The sequence below is a fragment of the Chanodichthys erythropterus genome, chromosome 15, assembly GCF_024489055.1.
Source record: "Chanodichthys erythropterus isolate Z2021 chromosome 15, ASM2448905v1, whole genome shotgun sequence".
Classification (NCBI taxonomy): domain Eukaryota; kingdom Metazoa; phylum Chordata; class Actinopteri; order Cypriniformes; family Xenocyprididae; genus Chanodichthys; species Chanodichthys erythropterus.
Window position 1 is genome coordinate 6,403,882 of NC_090235.1, and position 19,902 is coordinate 6,423,783.

Here is a 19,902-nt window from a genome sequence, read left to right on the forward strand (position 1 = left end):
TGGAAACGGGACAACAGAAACTGGTCGATTACACTTGAATTACTTCAAAATTTTTACTTATATTTGTTAAACAAACTTAAATGTAGGCAATATGTATAAAACGATATAAAATATGATAGCAATTATGTAAAACAGTGGTTTTGTGCAGTGTATTATAGTGAAAATGAATCCACCCAATTTGCTGGGTAAAATTAACCCAACACGTGTTCTGTCCTAGTTACCCAGCACTTGGATTGTTTTTAACCCAGTTTTTTTTTTTTTTTTTTTTTTTTTAAATTGAAGCTGAATTTTCAGCATCATTAGTGTCACATGATCCATCAGAAATCATTCTAATATACTGATTTGCTGCTCAAGAAACATTTGATCATGTGACTCCTTTGTACATATGGTCTAATGTTCATGATTCCATTGACAGTTCTCCAGAATGATTTGAGAACTATGATCATCAGGTTGTTTATGTTGGCATTTTCACCCAAATTGGACTTTACATACTGTACATGCGTTCACGGTAACACTAAACTGTGTGTGCGACAAAATGATTTTGATGACTCAGATGTCTGCACCAAACATGCTGCATGTGTGTAGAACCAGTATTCCAGCACAAGTATCTCTTCATAAATCACACATTTCCTGTTAACACAGAAGTGGCTTTTATTAGCTCAGCTTACAGAATACTTGGAGCTCCACGGTGTGCTGAGCGAATCAAAGCACTGTGTACTTAGTGTACTGTACATCACTTTGGATGAAAAGCCGATGACCAGTAACTATGTACAGATCAAATTGAGTCAGTAGCATTGCAGTGTAATATTAAATTCTTATTACAATACCTGATTATTCACCAATACAGTCTTCAAGGGCATAGTTAGGAGCTCCATACTAGCACTCAAACAAATGCTCATTAGTGCTTAGAAACAATTGCTACCTTTATTTGGTCCTGTAGACAATGATGAGCAACAGTTTCAACCATGAGGATAAAGGAAAGGCAAAAACAGGGGGGACAACTGTACTGTAAAGGCAGGCTTGGCATTGGGACGACAGGTCAGCTAAGAGTGAAGCCCCTTGTTTCAGTAGTGGTACAGAAGAACATGTTAATTGAAGCTCAACTGGCTTTAAGGAGTCTGGTTATGGTGGCGAGTGGACTCGGACTTAAAGAATACAACAATCAGAGTCTTCCTTCTTTTCCCGACGCCTCTGTCCTCCGTGTGGTGATGCGGCTTGACCTCTCATCTGCTGGGATATGAAGAAAGTACACAGTTCAGTTTCAGTAACTCTTGAATTTTGTCACTGCATGGCATTGGAAAACTGTCTTAGGCTTTTTTTCAGCAAGGATGAATTAAAGGATTAGTTCACTTCAGAATTCAAATTTCCTGATAATTTACTAAACCCCATGTCATCCAAGATGTTCATGTCTTTCTTTCTTCAGTCGAAAAGAAATTAAGGTTTTTGAGGAAAACATTCCAGGATTTTTCTCCATATAGTGGACTTCAACAGGGTGATCAATGGGTTGAAGGTCCAAATTGCAGTTTCAGTGCAGCTTCAAAGGCACTACACGATCCCAGACGAGGATTAAGGGTCTTATTTAGCAAAACGAACGGTCATTTCCTTAAAAAAAAAAAGTAAAATATATATACTTTTTAACCACAAATGCTCATCTTGCACTACTCTGCAATGCGTCACACATTACATAATCATGTTGGAAAGGTCACACGTGACGTGGGAGGAAGTACTGACCCAGTGTCTACAAAGTGAATGTGTAAAGACTAAGTCAAATGGCCTTTACAAAAAAAGGTAAAGAAAAAAAAACAATGTCGGATGATTTTGAAGTTGGGGAGAAAATGAGCGGTACTTCTGCCTACGTAATCCGTGGTGGATCGCAGAGCAGTGCAAGATGAGCATTTGTGGTTAAAAAGTATGTACATTTTTTATTTTTTGATTGTTTCGCAAGGCAAGACCCTTATTCCTCATTTGGGATCGTGTAGAGCCCTTTGAAGCTGCACTGAAACTGTAATTTTTGACCTTCAATCCGTTGGTATTTGTTGAAGTCCACTCTATGGAGAAAAATCCTGGAATGTTTTCCTCAAAAACCTTAATTTCTTTTTGACTGAAGAAAGAAAAACATGTCCATCTTGGATGACATGGGGGTGAGTAAATTATTAGGAAATTTCTATTCTGAAGTAAAATTAATTCATTAAATTGATGAAAAGTGAAATATTTTGTAACAATAAATGTCTTCACTGCCACTTTTGATCAATTTAATGCATCCTTGCCGAGTAAACGTTTTTTTTTCAGATTTTTTGATTAATAGAAAGTTAAAAAAAATTGCATTTATTTAAAAAAAATATTTTGTAACATTATTAATGTCTTTAATATTTCAAATAAATGCTGTTTTTTTTTACTTTGTATTCATCAAAAAATCCAGAAACAAGAAAATGTATCACAGTTTCCACAAAAATATTAAGCAACACAATTGAATTCAACATTGATAAAAAGAAATGTTTCTTGAGCAGCAAATCAGAATGATTTCTGAAGGATCATGACACTGAAGACTGGAAAAACTGATTTTAAATTGTAATAATATTTCACAATATTACTGTTTTTACTGTGTTTTTTAATCAAATAAATTCAGCCTTGGTGAGCATAAGATATGTTTTTAAAAAACAAAATCTTACAGACCCTAAATTTTTTTAAAGGTGCCCTAGATTCAAAAATTTAATTTACCTCGGCATAGTTAAATAACAAGAGTTCAGTACATGGAAATGACATACAGTGAGTCTCAAACTCCATTGTTTCCTCCTTCTTATATAAATCTCATTTGTTTAAAAGATCTCTGAAGAACAGGCGAATCTCAACATAACACTGACTGTTACGTAACAGTCGGCATCATTAATAAGTACGCCCCCAATATTTGCATATGCCAGCCCATGTTCCCAACATTATGAAAGGCATTAGACAAGGGCAGGACGTCTGGATGTGCACAGCTGAATCATCAGACTAGGTAAGCAAGCAAGGACAATAGCAAAAAATGGCAGATGGAGCAATAATAACTAACATGATCCATGATATCATGATATTTTTAGTGATATTTGTAAATTGTCTTTCTAAATGTTTCGTTAGCATGTTACTAATGTACTGTTAAATGTGGTTAAAGTTACCATCATTTTTTTAATGTATTCATGGAGACGAGCCGTCACTTTTTTCATTTTTAAACACTTACAGTCTGTATGATTCATAAACACAACTTCATTCTCTATAAATCTCTCCAACAGTGTAGCGTTAGCCGTTAGCCACGGAGCACTATCAAACTCATTCAGAATCAAATGTAAACATCCAAATAAATACCATACTTACGCGATTAGACATGCTGCATGACGAACACTTTGTAAAGATCCATTTTGAGGGTTATATTAGCCGTGTGAACTTTGTTTATGTTGTTTAAGGCAAGCGCAAGCTCTTGGGGCGTGGAGCACGAGATTTAAAGGGCCACACACCCTGAATCGGCACATATTTAATGATGCCCCAAAATAGGCAGTTAAAAAAATTAATTTAAAAAAATCTATGGGGTATTTTGAGCTGAAACTTCACAGACACATTCAGGGGACACCTTAGACTTATATTACATCTTTTTTTAAAAAGTTCTAGGGCACCTTTAAAAGGTAGTGTACTTCTTTGGGGTATGAAAACAATCTGAAATTCATGTAACACAAGTAGAACACATTTGTCCAAATCATTAATTAATCTATTCTTATATAAACTGAATGCAACAATTTACACAATGGTTTATAAATGCTGATTTACACAGACATTTATTCAGTTGGTGTTTAATGAATAAGGCCCATTTACTCTCGAAGAAACAATCCCTAAAGTTTAATACGCAAGAGTTTCCTCCTAAGGGAAAAAAGTACCTGTCCTGCTGAGGGTTGGTGCTGTTGTGTTTGTGGCTGCTGATACTCCTCCTGCTGCAGCTGTCTGGCCAGCTCAAGATCACTCAAGGGTCCCGGAGCTTCACCCTGCTCCTGCTGCAGGGACATCGCCACCAGATAGTCCTGGATGACAGTGAATTACTCTTAAACCAATGTTTCTATAGATCATGCCACTATGAAACTGCTTTCTCAATGCATTTAACTTCCTTAAAATGACATATTTCTGAGTTAAACAGAATAATAAATGGGAAATAATCTAAGGCAGAATTAGATTTATATCGCATTGGAATCTGACTGGTGCAACATTTTAGGCTATGATATTATCGGTTACTATTAAACTTAAACCTTAATCACCTGGTCGATCTGCATTTGCTGCTGTTGTGCGGAGGGCTGGCTGGCTGCTTGGGGTTTCTGGGATGGGTGACACAATCTGAAGTCTGAGTCACAGAAATTCCCATCCCCCTCCACATTATGGAGACTCTCCCACACAACACTCTCCTCCTGCAGGAAACCCTGATCTGTGACCAGCAGGTAAAGGTGACCCTGAAATTTCACACATTGAACATACAGATTACTGCTCAGCAAATATGATCTTGACAATAGCTGAAACAAAGCCATTCAATTCATTTCCATAAGTATTTGAAGGTAAGGCAATTCCAGTAAGGTTCAAGTACGATTATTATCATCCAACTTGAAATATGTTGCTTTTTTAGATTGTATTTTATTAGATTTACTTAAAAAAGCCCCTGAATGTCTTCAGATACTCACTGTAAAAATGATGAACTACGCCAGTTTTCCAGTTATTAACATCGTAAATCTAGCAACGTTTTTGTGGGTGTTTCTAATACAACGGCTGACGGCAAATTTGATATCTTTCTCTCCTCTGACTGCTGTAATCAATCTCTCAATATTTTTCCTTTTTTGGAAAGTCATAGACTGAAAAAATATATTTGTTGTAGTTTCAGTTCACCACTATAGAAGTTCACCCAACAATGATGACTTCCACTTCTATGAACACCAGAATTGTAAAAAGTCCATTAATCAAGTCACAGTTGCTGCTTATCAAAGCAAAATCTCTGCATTATAGTGCATCTTTCTACTCAAAATGGAGTTATTCCAGTTTAAGTTTTTACTTGGCGTCAAACACATGAATAAATAAATACTTATGTGCTATAAATATCTGCCTTAAAATCTTTTCTTTGGTGGTGGGTTTAAAGCGGCTCAACAACGCTGGGGTTGTTATAATCAGCTTAGCGGCTATGAAGAGTATTGGTGTGGGAAGGCTGGTAAACACCTTGTGCTTTATCATAGTGCTGAAGTGGTTGTTCCTGAAGAATACAGATAGCTCGCCCTCCTTGGCTGTGGTGTTGAGCTCACACAGGCCGTGATACGACAGCTGGGTTGCTGTAGACTCCAGAAACTGCTCTGCTATCAAACCTTTCAACAAACAGAGATTAAGGCTTACCATCAGCCATTAGTACAATGAGAGAAGTTCACACACCTCTGATACACAATATCTGAGCCACTAGTGTATAACAATAGCTTATATTATGCTCATATACAGGTTCATAATTTTGTTTATGGGATCTACTAGAACACATCTACATTTAGTAAAAAAAAAAAAAAAAAAAAAATTTCTCTTATAATTTATAATTTGCAGCACCTGTTTTCTATGTGAGCTTGTTTTGGCCATGGAATAAAACAATTTAAAAGATAATTATGACTTTTTAATCGCACAATTCTGAATTTTTTCCTCACAAATGCAGATTTATATCTCGCAATTCTGACTTTTTTTCTCGCAATTGCGAGTTTATACAAACCCCCTTAAATGTTTCACTCTTTGTTATATTGCAGCCATTTGCTAAAATCATTTAAGTTCATTTTTTTCCCTCATTAATGTACACACCGCACCCCATATTGACAGAAAAACACAGAATTGTTGACATTTTTGCAGATTTATTAAAAAAGAAAAACTGAAATATCACATGGTCCTAAGTATTTAGACCCTTTGCTGTGACACTCATATATTTAACTCAGGTGCTGTCCATTTCTTCTGATCATCCTTGAGATGGTTCTACACCTTTGAGTCCAGTTGTGTTTGATTATACTGATTGGACTTGATTAGGAAACATACCTGTCTATATAAGACCTTACAGCTCACAGTGCATGTCAGAGCAAATGAGAATCATGAGGTCAAAGGAACTGCCTGAAGAGCTCAGAGACAGAATTGTGGCAAGGCACAGATCTGGCCAAGGTTACAAAAAAATTCTGCTGCACTTAAGGTTCCTAAGAGCACAGTGGCCTCCATAATCCTTAAACGGAAGACATTTGGGACAACCAGAACCCTTCTTAGAGCTGGCCGTCTGGCCAAATTGAGCTATCGGGGGAGAGATAAAAACTCGCAATTTTAAGTTGTATAGTTCTATAGTTAATATAAATTGTGAGTTTATATCTCTCAATTTTTATATAGTAAGAATTGTGAGATATAAACTCACAATTGCGAAATTAAGTCAGAATGGTGTGATATAAAGTTCCTCACAATTCTGAGGAAAAAAGGCAGAATTGAGGGATATAAACTCGCAATTCTGAGAAAAAGTATTTTCTTCCTCAGAATTGGACTTTATAACTCGCAATTGCAAGTTTATATCTCACAATTCTGACTTTTTAACTCACAATTGTTTGATATCTCACAATTCTGAGAAAAAAAGTCTGAATTGTGAGATAAAAAGTCGCAATTACCTTTTTTATTTTTTATTCAGTGGGGGAAACAAGCTTCCATACTTTTGACCCTCTGTCTGAATGCTTTGTTTTAGTTTCAGTTTCTTTAAAACCAGCCTTCAGAAAAGCACAGTCTGCTCTGATTGGTCAGCCAGCCCCCGTTTGTTGTGATTGGTCTACCACTTAAAGTTTGTTGGAAATGTAACGCCCCTTTCCATTTCTATTGTAACTACACTAACTATGGGGTCAGTTTGGTATCAGTTTGAGCCCAAGTCAGATAATTACAATTAGTCAATAAGAACAAATAATTCTTTATTTTATTCCACTCTTACATGTCAGATGTGATGTTATTACTTTGCTATTTATAGCATCTGACCTGCATTGAACTGCATGGCTCAGAAAGCAGTCATTAAAAATGGAGAGAACACAACAAAAGGGTGTTGCTATATACTGCTGAGAAATAGTGTTAAAAATACATTTTAACAACTTTTTTTTCCTAAGTTCATCCGCCTTAAAAAGGCAGAAAAAAAGGGGGTTTAGATTTAGGGTGGAAAAAAACTCAACCAGGCCGCACCCCCTTTTTTTAAAGTATACCTTGGGAAGGAATTATTTAAATGAGAAACATTGTGATGTGATGTATATGGAACTCAAGACTATAATCGAGGTGATTCAGGGAGTTCAGAATATTTAGAGAATGTCTCCCTTTGGAGTGAATGTGCTCTGCAGATCTTGTTCATGCTCAAACAGCAACATTACACACTAAAGAAAGTTGAAAAATTAGATAAAAAATAATAATTAAAAAAAAAACATGTTCATGCATCTTGTTTGTAATAATATTTAACATACCTTCACTGACTTGACTGCTGTCTGTCGAGTGCTTGAACTCTATGATCTTCTCCACCAGTTGGTTGTAGCTGAGTTTGCCCACTGCAGACACCACCTCAGGGCTCTGAAAAACAATGTGTTGTGAATGTATAGAATTCAATTCACAGATTACAACATTGTTTTGCTGACGTACCTGCGGGTCGACGAGCCAGCCGTGGTAGAGCGGAATGTCAAGCAGATCAAAGACGATGCACTCAGGTGTGTACTCAAAGTCAGACACACCTGTAAAACGCACATTAACGTCGAGGCCTGTTGACAACTTTGGCAGCACAGCCATCGCGTCGCTCATGTTCTGTGAAGGAAATTAAATTATAATGAAAAATAAAGTCTTTTGACACAAAATACATGATGTTATTTCAGGGTTATTAATCATGGTCATGTTACTGACCTCAGCGTGTGAGTTATTGAGAATTTTAGGTCAAGTGGAAAATGGTATGAGTAATATTTACCACATAACATGCTGACTCCTCTGTTGAAATCATCTAAATTGTATTTAAAAGGTACACTATGTAAACTTTTAAATTTAAATAATGAGTCAATACATCATCAATCCTTTTCCATAACTTGTTTTTGTTCTATCCTGATTCACTATGATAAGCCTATGCAAAGTATTTATATTTTAGACCTAGCGGGTTGGTTTTCATGGGAAAATTGCGTACAAGCTTGAATCCATCTAATTTCCAAACATGGGGAAAAAAGGAACATCGACAGCACATAAACAAAAGGATGCTTTCATTTGTGCATCTTTATAAGCACAAACACACGCTGTAATTGTTGGAATTGTTAATGACGGGATCACAAGCCTTCATTCATAGACTGAAGGCCTCAATCACAATATCTGCTTGTATATGTGTTTCGGTTCTGAGGTTTCCAGCACAGCCCGTCTGCTTAACATGTTAATTAAATTCATTAGACATGTGTTGAAGATCTGTGCGGAGCGGAGCCTGTTACACTTGTTCTCCCACACTACGATTCACCTGCTGGAAATTGAGCTCCATGCCCTCTGCTTTCTCTCGCGGTTTGATGGACAGCACACATTCACCTGGAACGAGACCAGAATCAGACTTTTAACACTTCAGCTTTCTGTCAAAGGTTGTTGTCATTATGCGATTAGTGTCACCTTTTCACGTCAAGCATGCTTGTATTGTTTGTGAAAGCACTTCTGGTTTATCTCCCTATCACTCAAGAACATACATTAATATCCTGATCACATGTTGATCTTTCCAGCTATAACTTAATAAAAGATGATATACAGTGGCTCCAAAAAATATATGGACACTTAAGACACACTTAAAATGTCTGAATGTCATTTTATTAGAGAAATATAAGTGCATAAATGTATACAATTATATTGAAACCAGGATTTTTTCTCTTTTTTTTTTTTTTAAATGGACCAGAAAAGTTAGTTACATATTATTTTTAGTTGTCACTTGGTTTGAAATTTTATGTAATGCAACGCAATGACATTCATGCATGTGACCTAAATGTGCAAACATTAGACTAGAGCAACACTGTAAAAGAAAACCTCCACCCACAGATGATCAGCAGAGTGGTGGTTAAAGTGCCCCTATTAAGCAAATACTACCTTTCATGCAGTGTGTAATACAGCGGTTTGTGAATGTAAAACATCTACAAAGTTTTAAAGATCAAAGACAAATAAAGTTAATATCTCCTTAAAAAAAGAATCGAGTCTGAACTGCTGAAACGAGTTGTCAGCAATTCCAGGCTCACTTCTATAACATATCTATGTAACAAGGTAACAAATTTGTATAATGCCAGTCTATAGTTCTCATTGGCTGCCTGCGTACAACGTCTACTTTGACCTGCCTTCAAACACTGTAGCTGTAGCATAGACTGGAAGAGTGTGTTTTGTGTTGTTGACATGTCGAGAAGACGTTGTTTTCTGCGCTGGAGGACTTGCGCTGGAATTGATACGTAAAAATCGATGCTATCATTACTGTTCGTGAAAATTCAGCTGAAATTCAGATATGCTAATGGTGTCAGACTAGGCCGTTTGACCAATCAGAGCAGAGTAGGCTCTCAGAAAGGAGGGGTTTAGAGAGACTGAATCTTCTAACGAACCGTTTTCAGACTCTTTGAGAAATGAGGTGATGTGCAATGTATATTATAAGAAAACTAAATTGGCCGGCAATGATATTACGCAGAGTCTCTCACATACGTCTCCATGGTTGCAAGGCACGCTCCCTGCGCAAGCAGGGGGTCACAGGCGCTGCGTAATATCATTGCGCCTGCTGCACTCATGGTACGGCAGTAAAGTTGATTATTATGCCAGAATGAGAGTATAGTTCCTAGCCATATGGGCCTAGAAAATTGCAACTTTTCATTTTCCGTCAGTCTTAATACAAAATCTAACAACAGAAGAGTCAAGTTTTAAATAGGAAAAATATCGAAACTCTTTGGTTATTTTTGAGCGAGATGCTAATGGTCTAATCGAATTCAATGAACTATGCTAAGCTATACTAAAAGTGCTACCGCCAGACCCGGAGATCGGTTGAAAACGGTAAAACTCAACTGTTTAACTCTAGGGGAGTTGGAAAATGAGCCTATTTTCAAAAAAAAGTGGAGTGTTCCTTTAATCTTTTGTGCAAATCCAGCATTGAATAGAGTACCTCAGGGATGACGCATTTTTGTAGGCAAAACCCGGAAGTGAGTTAGCATTTTAGGGCTTCCAGTTCCAACTATGGGTTTTTTGAATTGGTTTTTGCTAAATCGTCTGAAATAAGGTCTGTGGTTAACAAAGCCACTAAATACTTTCACGTTTTGATCTATGATATAAAACACACCAGTTATAACCCACTTGTGATTTTTTAAACCTTTATTGTGTCTTAAAAACGGCGGTTGCTAACAAAGTGCTAAAAGGGACTACTTCCTTTTGCCGGGACTTTAGATGTCATCATGACAAACAGGACATTTGGACAGCATTTCTCATGAAAAAGTGTACAAGTATTCATACACAGCGCAGATCATAATCAGCGAACATGTTTTTAAAATAACGTTGTTTTTTAAATACAGTTTGAGGAAGCTTGGTGGTGACGATGTTGATCTGCGACCATCATGTGCTGTAGTCCGTTTATAGTCTACTGTTAGCTTTTTATATCTGACGACTTTATTTAGGCTTCAAAATATATTTATGTTGTGTTCACTTGTAAAGATTATCATGATAGTCAAAACGTGTAAGTATCATAACCCTTTGTTAAACACAGAGCTTATTTTTTGTGATTTTCCAAAAGTCTATGGGAAAAATGCATAGGCTTTTAACCGAGGGAACCTGTGCGCCGCTAACTTCCGGGTTGGCCTACAAAAACAAGTCATCCCTGAGGTACTCTATTGACCCTCGTTTGTGAAGCAGTCCGGTACATGTTCCCGGGGGCACTAACCCGGAAGAAGCTCTTTGTAATCCCTACCAGCTGTTTGTTGTAGTCCTTAAACAGTGAAATTTTAAAAAAGAAAATATCTCCCTTTGCATTCAATCTTTGTAACTTAATAGATGTTGTTTATGCTCAAACAGCAACATTACATAACTAACTAAATTAAAAAAGTGAAATCATAATCAACCACACCTTTAAAATAGCATAATAGGGGCAATTTAAACATCTGGACTATACCATTCAAACCCACTGATGCGTATTGAGTATTACCATTGTGTCCTTGAGCAAGGCACTTAACCTAAAAGCGTCTTCTAAATGACTTACACCAAGGGCAGAGATTTAATGGTATAATCCGTGATTGGGGTGCCATTAGTGGTACTGAAACACAAATGTTTTCACACAGTAACCACACCCCCTTCTTCTCAAGTCACACTAGCCATCTGTTTCCAACCATAAAGATAACTGTAGCACACCACAAGGGTTCCTTAAATTATTACAGTCCATTAACAGAAAAGATGTGCTGTGACTCACTCATGCACTCTGTGTTTTGCTGTAATTTGATGTAACGGATACTGCATGTCAAGTGCTCTAAAACAACCTACCAAGGTGAGCCATCAGCTCTTCTGTGGTGATCACTTCCATCTGAGCCGGCAGCTTCACCTAAAAAAATAATCGCAGATGTTTCAATTAATATTTTATACACGTATATAATGATCTAAACTACATGCACATGAAATTCAAAATATATAAAAAAAACTTCTGCTTTTAGCCACGGCACACCCTTGTCTACATTTTTTTTCTTATAAAATTTCATAACAGTTTTTTTTTTCCTGAATGTGTTATCAGTACATTGTAAGCTGAAGTTATGTTTATATAGTAACACACAGGAACAGATAAGGAGAGTCATGACCTATTACTAAGACAAAGAAAAGTCCTAAAGTTTTGAAGTTCAACTAAATATTGGTTTGTTTTAGATTGTATTGTATTTTATTATATTATATAGTTATAGATACACTACTGTTCAAAGGTTTGATCGGTAGGATTTTTTAAAAATGTTTTTGAATGTTGTTCACCAAGGCAAGACAGTAAAAACAGTAGTATTGTGAAATATTACTTATTATTCAATAACCATTTTCTTTTTGACTATTTAAAAAATAATTTATTCCTGTGATGGGAATAAATGATCCTTCAGAAATCATTCTTATATGTAGACTGTGTATTTAAGAAACATTATTTAATATCAATGTTGATATCAATGCTGCTTAATATTTTAGTGGAAACTATGATACATTTTTTTCAGGATTCTCTGATGAATAGAAAGTAAAAAAACAAACTGCATTTATTTGAAACAGAAAACTGTATCATTATACATGTTTTTATTGTCACATTTCAATCATTTTAATTCATCTTTGCTAAATAATAATAATAAAAAAAAAAATATATATATATATATATATATATATATATATATATATATATATATATATATATATATATATATATATATATATATGTATATGTGTGTGTGTGTGTGTACCTTATAGCATATTTATATATATATAATAATTTTATATTTTATTAAATATCATTATAATAGTCATTTAGTCACTGCAAAAAAGATTAACTACATTTTTAAAAAGTCACAGAAAATGTTTAATTTACCAGATTTTTTTTTCTCAGAAAATTTATCGTTTACCAGGCCAAAATCAATGTCAAATGACTTAAAATTTGAGGCATCTTTCACATCTGTAACACGAACTGTATACAAGTTACATGCCAAAGTTTAAAGGATTAGTTCACTTCAGAATTCAAATTTCCTGATAATTTACTCACCCCCATGTCATCCAAGATGTTTGTCTTTCTTTCTTCAATTGTGAAGAAATTATGGTTTTTGAGGAAAACATTTCAGGACTTTTCTCCATATAATGGACTTCAACGGTTACCGATGGGTTGAAGGTCCAAATTGCAGTTTAAATGCAGCTTCATAGGGCTCTAGTTGATCCCAGCCGAGGAATAAAATATATATATATATTATTTTTAACCACAAATGCTCATCTTGCACTGCTCTGCAATGCGCCACGCATTACGTAATCACGTTGGAAAGGTCACGCATAACATAGGCTGAAGTACCGAGCAAGTGTTACAAGGCGAATGTGCAAGACTAAGTCAAACAGCCTTTACAAAAAAAAGGTAAAACAATGCTGTCAGACGAGTTTGAAGTTGGAGGAGAAAATGAGTTTTTCGCCCTACCCCGGTACTTCCACCTATGTCACACTTCCACCTATGTGACCCTTTTTCCTCGTCTGGGATCGTGTAGAGACCTTTGATGCTTCACTGAAACTGTAATTTGGACCTTTAACCCATTGGTAACTGTTGAAGTCCATTATATGGAGAAAAATCCTGGAATGTTTTCCTCAAAAATCATAATTTCTTTTTGACTGAAGAAAGAAATATATAAACATCTTGGATGACATGGGGGTGAGTAAATTATCAGGAAATTTGAATTCTGAACTAATCCTTTAATACTAGTTCTTATTATTTCTTTCTCCCTGCTTTCGCAAACATCACACATATTGTACTTGTTTTGCACCATGTGTTTGAACTCAACAGCTCGATTATGACAAGCGGGTAATAATGAATGGCTAACCTTCCATCGCAACAACAGGATGTTCATGATGGCAATCAGGGGGCAGGGTCCATTCTCGCTCTGCGTGATGATGGCCGTCTTCTTCTCTTTCCAGGTAATCCACTTGACAAAATAATATGCCGGCATACTAGGCTCTGATGCCCTAGCAGCCCCCGCACAAAACCCTTCATTCCCCTGAGAGGGCACTTGGTTTCCATCCTGAGCAGATTTAGGTGAAGTCAAAAGTCCATCAGGAGGTATCCCATTATTCTCCTCTGAGAATTCCAGACTTGCCATTGAGAAAGTGGGCGTCACTTCTGACTGGCTGGGCGTGTAGGATTGGCTGTTCATGATCTCGGATTCATCGGTTTTGTCTTGGCTTTTACTGGTCACAGAGGCCAGCTGAGCTGCATTAGCATCATCTTCAAGAGAAGCTGTGGTTGTAGGAGGATCTTTGCATGATGTGAGGTCATCTTTCATAAGGTGAGAAATACTCCCAGAGGATTGCTCAGTGGTGGTAACACCCTCTTTTTGGCTGATTTCCTTATCCTGCGGTCTGCCAGGGTCAAAGTCCTCATTTTTGGATGTATTTAACTGCTGTCCCTTAGAACTGCCTTTAATCTCACCATCAACGGTGTCTGGGCAAGAATCTGCCATGACCTGACAGGTGAGATTGTGTGCTTACAATTGACAGAGTTAATTAAACGTGGGTTGAAACAGCAAACACGTTTTAAAAAACTTTTCGGTTGCTGATAAAATAAAAAAAAACCTGGCAGTGACTGCTTGTATTTTCCAAAATTGTATTTTCGCTTACTTCATATTCCTGAGTTTTAGCACTTGAGGGATTTCTGCAGGTTCGATGTATTTGATTTCAACCTGTGCCAGTCTCTTAAAAACAATCACTTGTTTCAAAAAGCCAAAAATCTTATATCAATTCCTTCTTAAGTTAAAAACTTGGTACTTCCTTGCTTTCATGCCACATCCATCACTGTCATGAAGCACAAAACTGTTGGAGAGGCAGTTTTTCGGCACACCTCTGCCTAGTAGTGTTGTTTTTGAGTTGCCTAATTCTGGGAAGAGCTGAGTCACAGGGAGGCTTTCTGTGGACGCACACAAAGCATTTCAGCACTTACTCTACATGACCAAAACATTATTTTTCAATTCTGAAGTAGACTTAATAATATGAGCATCAAAGTTGCAATAGTTTGTTTGGCAGAGCTAATTCAAGCATAAATACATATGCTAGAAGACCCTTAGGGTTAGTTTTCACCTGATCCCTGAAGGTTGAAGCTCTAAAGGTTAAGAAGGTGTTCTGATGTCAGATGTTGAATATCACAAACTCTGAAACAAACAGGAAGAAACTTAGACAAGGTATCCGTGCTAAACTAAAATGTGCAAAGAAGCGAATGCTGTCATTTTCAACAATAAACATTACAAATGAGCTTTTTTAATCACAAGTGAACTGACAACACAAGAGAACAATAAGGTAGTTATTCGCCAATCTATTTAAAAATAAGCAACTTCTACTCAGTACAATATGTGATGTGTTTATAGACATACTAAAGAAGAGTAACAGACAGCAGTTCACTCTGTATTACTTACAACAGCTGCAGCAACTTACCATAGCGAGCTTTCTGCAGGTCTTTAAACATGTTCTTCTTTGCCCCTAAGGCATACACTGTTAAATACAATAAAGCAGTAAAGGTGTCTGGCTAAATTGTACAGGTTTTGCCGTCCACCAGTTCGCTGATACATGCGCACGTCACCCTCTCCCTCTTTCTCACTCTCTCTCGCCACTCTTTCCGTAATCTTGTTTTTGCCAGTCTCACTTCCGGTGCCTGTGTTTGTAAACAGTAACGTCATGTCGGAAGCAAATAACTAATACCCATTTATTGCTCAGCAATATTTTCTCTATCTTGGCAAAGTGTTTTGTTAACTCATACTGGTAAGAATGCTGCAGTTAAATTTGTTTTGATATTTTAAGACGTATGGGATACAAATTATTATCAGGTATCTAGTGGCATCTGGTGGTTGGAGGATGGAAATGCAGATGGTAACGCCAATAGAATAAAATAGAATAGAACAGAATACCCAAAAATAAAAAATTCTGACTTCATTTACATCATCTGACACCAGGTTTTTCCAAAACAATACAACGTTTTTTCTTTAGTAGAGCACAAAAGGAGATGTTAGGAAGAATGACAGCCGCTGTCCCAATTCACTTTCATTGTATAGACAAAATGATGCAATGAAAGGGGAATGGTGACTAAGGCTGTCAGTTCCAAACATTCTGCCTAACATCTCCTTTTGTGTTCCACTATAAAAAAGAATGGCATACGAGTTTTGAGGGTGAGTAAATTATCACAGGATTTTCTTTAGGCTATTTATTATTACACAAGAAACCAAATCCAAAAGAGTTCAAATCCTGTTCTGGCATCAGTTTACATTTGGTTCTAGATATAAACAATTACAAATAAATTATATATTTTCAAATAACAGTCCCTGCAAAGCATTTGATTAATCCTTTAAAACACATAATTACTTTATTATAAATCTTTTAGAGTGCAGAAACAGGAAATAACCACCATTTATATTATATTATATAATATAATATAATATAATATAATATAATATAATATAATATAATATAATATAATATTATATTATATTATATTATATTATATTATATTATATTATATTATCACAACGCATGAGACAAAACTGCATAATTCGTGAATGTTTAACTTTACCTGACTAAGTTTTTGTATAACTTTTGTATTAGCTGAACTCATTGATGTCAATCATTTATTTTGTTTTGTGTGTTTAATGTGTTTTGAAGCTTGTCATGGTGTTTTTATATCCGGGCATTAAAGGTCACTTACCAAACGCAGCAAGTCAAATAATTTCATGTACCAACTTCTTATTATTATCAAATATAATAAATTAGTGAATATATGCTATTTAATAAATATAATGATAGCCTATTGAATAATTACATAATTTGTAATATGCTTTCTTTATATTCATGTAAATCTCTGACTTCCTTAAAAGAACATACAGTCAAACCAAAAATTATTCAGACATTTTTTAAATATTTGGTATATTTTTACTAGTGGGTGCAGGACACTATAGTTCATTTATGTAAGTGAGGATAGCAAAATAAAGTAAACTGTGACATATTATACCAAAAAAATCTTCATACAGTGGACTACCAGTAAAATTAATGAAATATTTGGGACCAAAAATTATTCAGACACTTTGACCTGACCATGTTTTGCTTAAGTGTTATCTGACATAATTAAGATTAATGTTTTCTGACACAGTTCTTGTCATATTTTATTACCATTTTTTGAAACTATAGTGAATAAACTGTATTAATAAATGAAATATTCAAGGTGTTTAAATACATTTTGGTTTGATTGTATCTTTATTTTAATATTTATGTACTAAAAATGTACAATCTGTGCATCTAATATTTACTGAATTCAAATAAATATTCACACTGTGCTGCTTTAAAGATCAATAAGTTCGTTTTATTCCACTGAAAATACCAATAAATTTCCATTTTGCAAGCAGGGCGACAAGTTCAGTCAGTGGAAAGATGGATCAATCGATCTGATGGACGCTAAACTCAGCCAATCAACAAGCAGCACTTACATCTCACAATAGACGACTCCACTAGAAGAAAAGAAGAAGGGGTCGTTAACAAATGCAAATGGGGAGCACAAATTCTCAAGATACCACAAAAGTACTAACATACACCCATGAACGCAGTTACTAATTTTCTCTATTTCAATAGAACAATAGATTGACCACGCCCACTTGACACTAATTATGCACCTGTCACCGGTCCCTCAATCGCCCACAGAAGGTGGGCGGGACTAATGCAAATCGCCCACTAGTGATGTTGGGTGCGGTTTGTTCATGCTGAGCAGCCGGCTAGAAGACTGAGCCCAAACAGCATCGTCTATTCTTCTTCAAATCTGAATTACGACAGCTTGTAATTCCAAGAGAAAGAACCCGAGCACATATTAGGGGTATGTTTTATTACATTTTCCTTTTGTTGAGCAATATTTCTGTTTTAGTGCAATTTATTTAAAGCATTTCAGATGATTTTGGTGTTTCAACAAATAGACATGATGTCCAAGGTAACAAAAATGGATATCACCTTATTTGTCAGTTGAAAATTAGATAATATAACGTCTGTTACTAGTAAATGTTTTTTTGCTTCAGGCCTGTTTAAGGTTTGTTGCTGGTAATCCATTCTTACCACTGTACTGAAGCATCTCTAAAATGCTTTGTCATGAGGTGCGCCATCACTATTTTGGGGTGCTGCGCGAGCCTGTCTTTTAATAGTCGTGCATGTTGCAATAAACATGCAGGCTCTTCATGATAGTCATGTCAGGACCTCATCCACTGATTCTCTCTGAATGTTGGGCGTTTACCGCCGCTGTATTGTGTGCCCACAGATTAATCATCTCACGACGCACGAGACATGTAGCCTACGTGTAGTTCAATTAATTAGAACAGCTTCATTAGGGTCATTTCGCATGTTTGTAAATTGCAGCTCCCAAAGGATATCTTTTCTTTGTAACGAAAAGATAATGCTTCTTTGTTCTTATTCCTGTAAGGACTTAATCTTGCATCTAATTATAATATATTAATATAATTAGATGACTGTAGTGCAGATATGATATTCTTGTTTTTTTTTTTTTTACAACTTTTTCCTTTTTATAATATATTTTTTTTTATTAGTAGTAGTACTTTTATTATATTTTCCTCTGACATGAATATGAAAGTTATTTGCACAAGTAAATTGCTTGCATTTTATAATCACAACTTTTACTTATTAATTTTTTTAATTAAATTGTTAATTAATGTTTAGTTTACTAAAATTAATATCATTATTTCATTAATTGTTATATTACATTATATTTTAGCCTTTGACCTGCATGTGGAAGTTGTTTTACAGATGTAAATTGCTCATGTTTCCCTGAAAATAGCAGGTAACTGTAAATAGCTTATGGGAAAGTCAGGAGCTCACAGAGGGAAAATATATAAACAGGTTTTTAAATAGCGAGCAATGCACTGTATTCTGTGAAACAACTTAGTTAAAATATTGTATTCATATTGCATACAATGAATCTAAATTAATATTTCTACTAAGCTTTTAGGGTACATTTACATGACAATGTACTAAAAACTGGAACATTTTCCCTTTTGCGTTTTTGAACGGTTACACATACAGGCGACAACATTGTCAAAATGATCCCGTTCACACTGATCCGCAAAAACGACAAAAAAATGCTGTATTATGCATGCCAGGCCAGTAGTTGGCGATGTCACTTTGTAAAAAGTAATACGTTCCTATAGACTGAAAACGTAATGCGCATGATATCGTTTTCAAAAACTTGCATTTTGAAACCTGTTTAAGTTGTTGTCGTGTAAATGAACAGCCAAAATGCGCAAAAAGTGTTCTGATTTTAGTTGAAAATGTTATGTAAAGTAAACACCCCTTATTTTTTTTTATTCCTATGTGCAGATCGAAATGTTAGACAAAACCAGCCAGTTCAACTCCTTCCTGTTTTGGAGGCAGCCCATCCCATCGCTGGACCTGTCCGAGCTGGAAGACCTTGGCATTTCTATGCCCAAGTCCAAGGAAGCAAAGTCAACCAAGAGCTTTCCAAAACCTCCAGGACAGGAGGAAGAAGAAGATTTGGAGTTGTCGAAGTTCTCCACATTCAACTTCTGGAAAGAGCCCATCGCTAGTATTGATATCTTGGATTTCAACCTGCTGTTATAAGACACTGCAATGCAATTATCAGTTCCTGCCCAAATCTGTGTTTAATGCCACTGTGGTTCCACCAATTCTCTACTCCGATCTGATATTGATGAATTGATTACAAGAGTCGTGTATCATGTCTTTCTTGTGAAGCCATGTCAGTTCAACTGTGATAACTTGTGCTAAAACTATTAAGGCTGTTATTTACACTATTTAGTACTTTACTGCCCTGTAAACTCTACATGACTGCTCAATTAGTCGTGCGCATGAAATAAGATTAGGATATTCAGATCCATAATCTGGCAATTCATTTCATGGCAATTAAAGGCAAGGGGATTCAGAACAAATAGTAAATCTTAAACTGTATAATATTATTGTAAGGCAATTGATTTGTAATATTAATGCATATAGTAATTTTACTAGTTTAAACTAAAATTTCACTTAAAGCTGTTTTTGTATTAAACCGAGGTCAATGTTAAAAGGCACAGCTAATGCTTTTCACTGTTTCCCCCTTCACCATGTTTTATGACAAATGTCAGATGCCAATTAAAGTGAGCTTGCTGCTAAATGAATAAAAATGCC

At 35.7% G+C, this 19,902-nt stretch overlaps 2 protein-coding genes across 2 annotated transcripts; one reads left to right on the plus strand and one right to left on the minus strand.

The window, feature by feature from the left end:
• Positions 1 to 633: 633 nt before the first annotated feature.
• On the minus strand, positions 634 to 15,363 carry mindy1 (MINDY lysine 48 deubiquitinase 1). The gene is made up of 11 exons (XM_067411478.1): positions 15,160 to 15,363; positions 14,809 to 14,879; positions 13,560 to 14,638; positions 11,515 to 11,572; positions 8,501 to 8,565; positions 7,657 to 7,815; positions 7,485 to 7,587; positions 5,215 to 5,357; positions 4,275 to 4,463; positions 3,903 to 4,043; positions 634 to 1,230 (listed from the first exon to the last, which is right to left on the minus strand). Exons 3-11 carry the CDS (start codon positions 14,193 to 14,195, stop codon positions 1,147 to 1,149), a joined length of 1,578 nt encoding a protein of 525 aa, XP_067267579.1. The 5' UTR covers positions 14,196 to 14,638; positions 14,809 to 14,879; positions 15,160 to 15,363; the 3' UTR covers positions 634 to 1,146.
• A 1,774-nt stretch (positions 15,364 to 17,137) lies between these two features.
• Positions 17,138 to 19,900, plus strand: mllt11 (MLLT11 transcription factor 7 cofactor). Its single transcript, XM_067411479.1, has 2 exons — positions 17,138 to 17,575; positions 19,081 to 19,900. The coding sequence occupies exon 2, from the start codon at positions 19,087 to 19,089 to the stop codon at positions 19,339 to 19,341; it is 255 nt and encodes an 84-aa protein (XP_067267580.1). The 5' UTR covers positions 17,138 to 17,575; positions 19,081 to 19,086; the 3' UTR covers positions 19,342 to 19,900.
• Positions 19,901 to 19,902: the final 2 nt, after the last annotated feature.

Excerpts from the sequence above, each read along its gene's own strand:
- mindy1 (XM_067411478.1), bottom strand. The coding sequence starts at position 14,195 with ATGGCAGATTCTTGCCCAGACACCGTTGATGGTGAGATTAAAGGCAGT. Across the intron at positions 5,358-7,484 it reads CAGCAGTCAAGTCAGTGAAG|GTTTGATAGCAGAGCAGTTT; the intron begins GTATGTTAAATA and ends GTTTGTTGAAAG. Across the intron at positions 1,231-3,902 it reads ACCAACCCTCAGCAGGACAG|CAGATGAGAGGTCAAGCCGC; the intron begins GTACTTTTTTCC and ends TTCATATCCCAG.
- mllt11 (XM_067411479.1), top strand. The coding sequence starts at position 19,087 with ATGTTAGACAAAACCAGCCAGTTCAACTCCTTCCTGTTTTGGAGGCAG.